General features: G+C 42.0%; 1 protein-coding gene across 1 annotated transcript in view; it reads right to left on the bottom strand.

The window, feature by feature from the left end:
• EMH_0088890 (uncharacterized protein) overlaps nt 1-518 on the bottom strand; it is a gene marked incomplete at both ends in the record, with an annotated part of 2407 nt that extends 1889 nt beyond the window's left edge. The window contains 2 exons of the mRNA XM_013501350.1: nt 3-80; nt 508-518. Coding sequence (XP_013356804.1) covers nt 3-80; nt 508-518 — 89 coding nt within the window. The remainder of the gene's footprint in view (nt 1-2; nt 81-507) is intronic.
• Between the last annotated feature and the right edge of the window lie 99 nt (nt 519-617).

The raw sequence follows: 617 nt of genomic DNA, 5'->3' as shown, positions 1-617 counted from the left end.
ATGCGCTAGATAAGCAATAGATTGCGGCGTCGCTCTGCTGCTGCTGCTGCTGCTGCTGCTGCTGCTGCTGTGTCTGTCTCCTGCAGCAGAAGAGGAGACAGCTGGTGATGAAGGAATATATTTTAATTTATATTTTGCTGCTTCTCTCAATACTGCATACACTCGGGTGTCTGTACACCCCAATTTAAGGAGAGAAGTAGCTAGCTGTTGTATATCTAACAAAGACAGATGTAGTTTATAATTTATATATTTATTTTTTTCTTTGTCTTTGTCTTTGTCTTTGTCTTTGTGTTTATATGTTGCTGCTGCTGCTGCTGCTGCTGCTGTTATAGATGCTCTATACAAAACCTCATCAGCAAGCGCATGCAACAGAGAGCTGCCTATACACCCCAATCTAGAGAGAGAAACAGCAAAGACAGCCAGCTCTTTTCCTTTATAAAGACAAAGACAAGCGGGAGAATATATATTTACACAAGACAGCAACTCCCTGCTGCAGACACCCCACACAGACAGCGCATGCAGCAGCAAAGACAAATGCTGAGGTGTATATGCACGTATGTTCTCCGTTGCCTGTATACACACACACACACACACACATATATATATATATATATATA

Source organism: Eimeria mitis, genomic scaffold (genome assembly GCF_000499745.2).
Source record: "Eimeria mitis Houghton genomic scaffold, Emh_scaff6748, whole genome shotgun sequence".
Taxonomy (NCBI): Eukaryota; Apicomplexa; class Conoidasida; order Eucoccidiorida; family Eimeriidae; genus Eimeria; species Eimeria mitis.
This window is presented reverse-complemented; position numbering and strand designations above follow the sequence as displayed.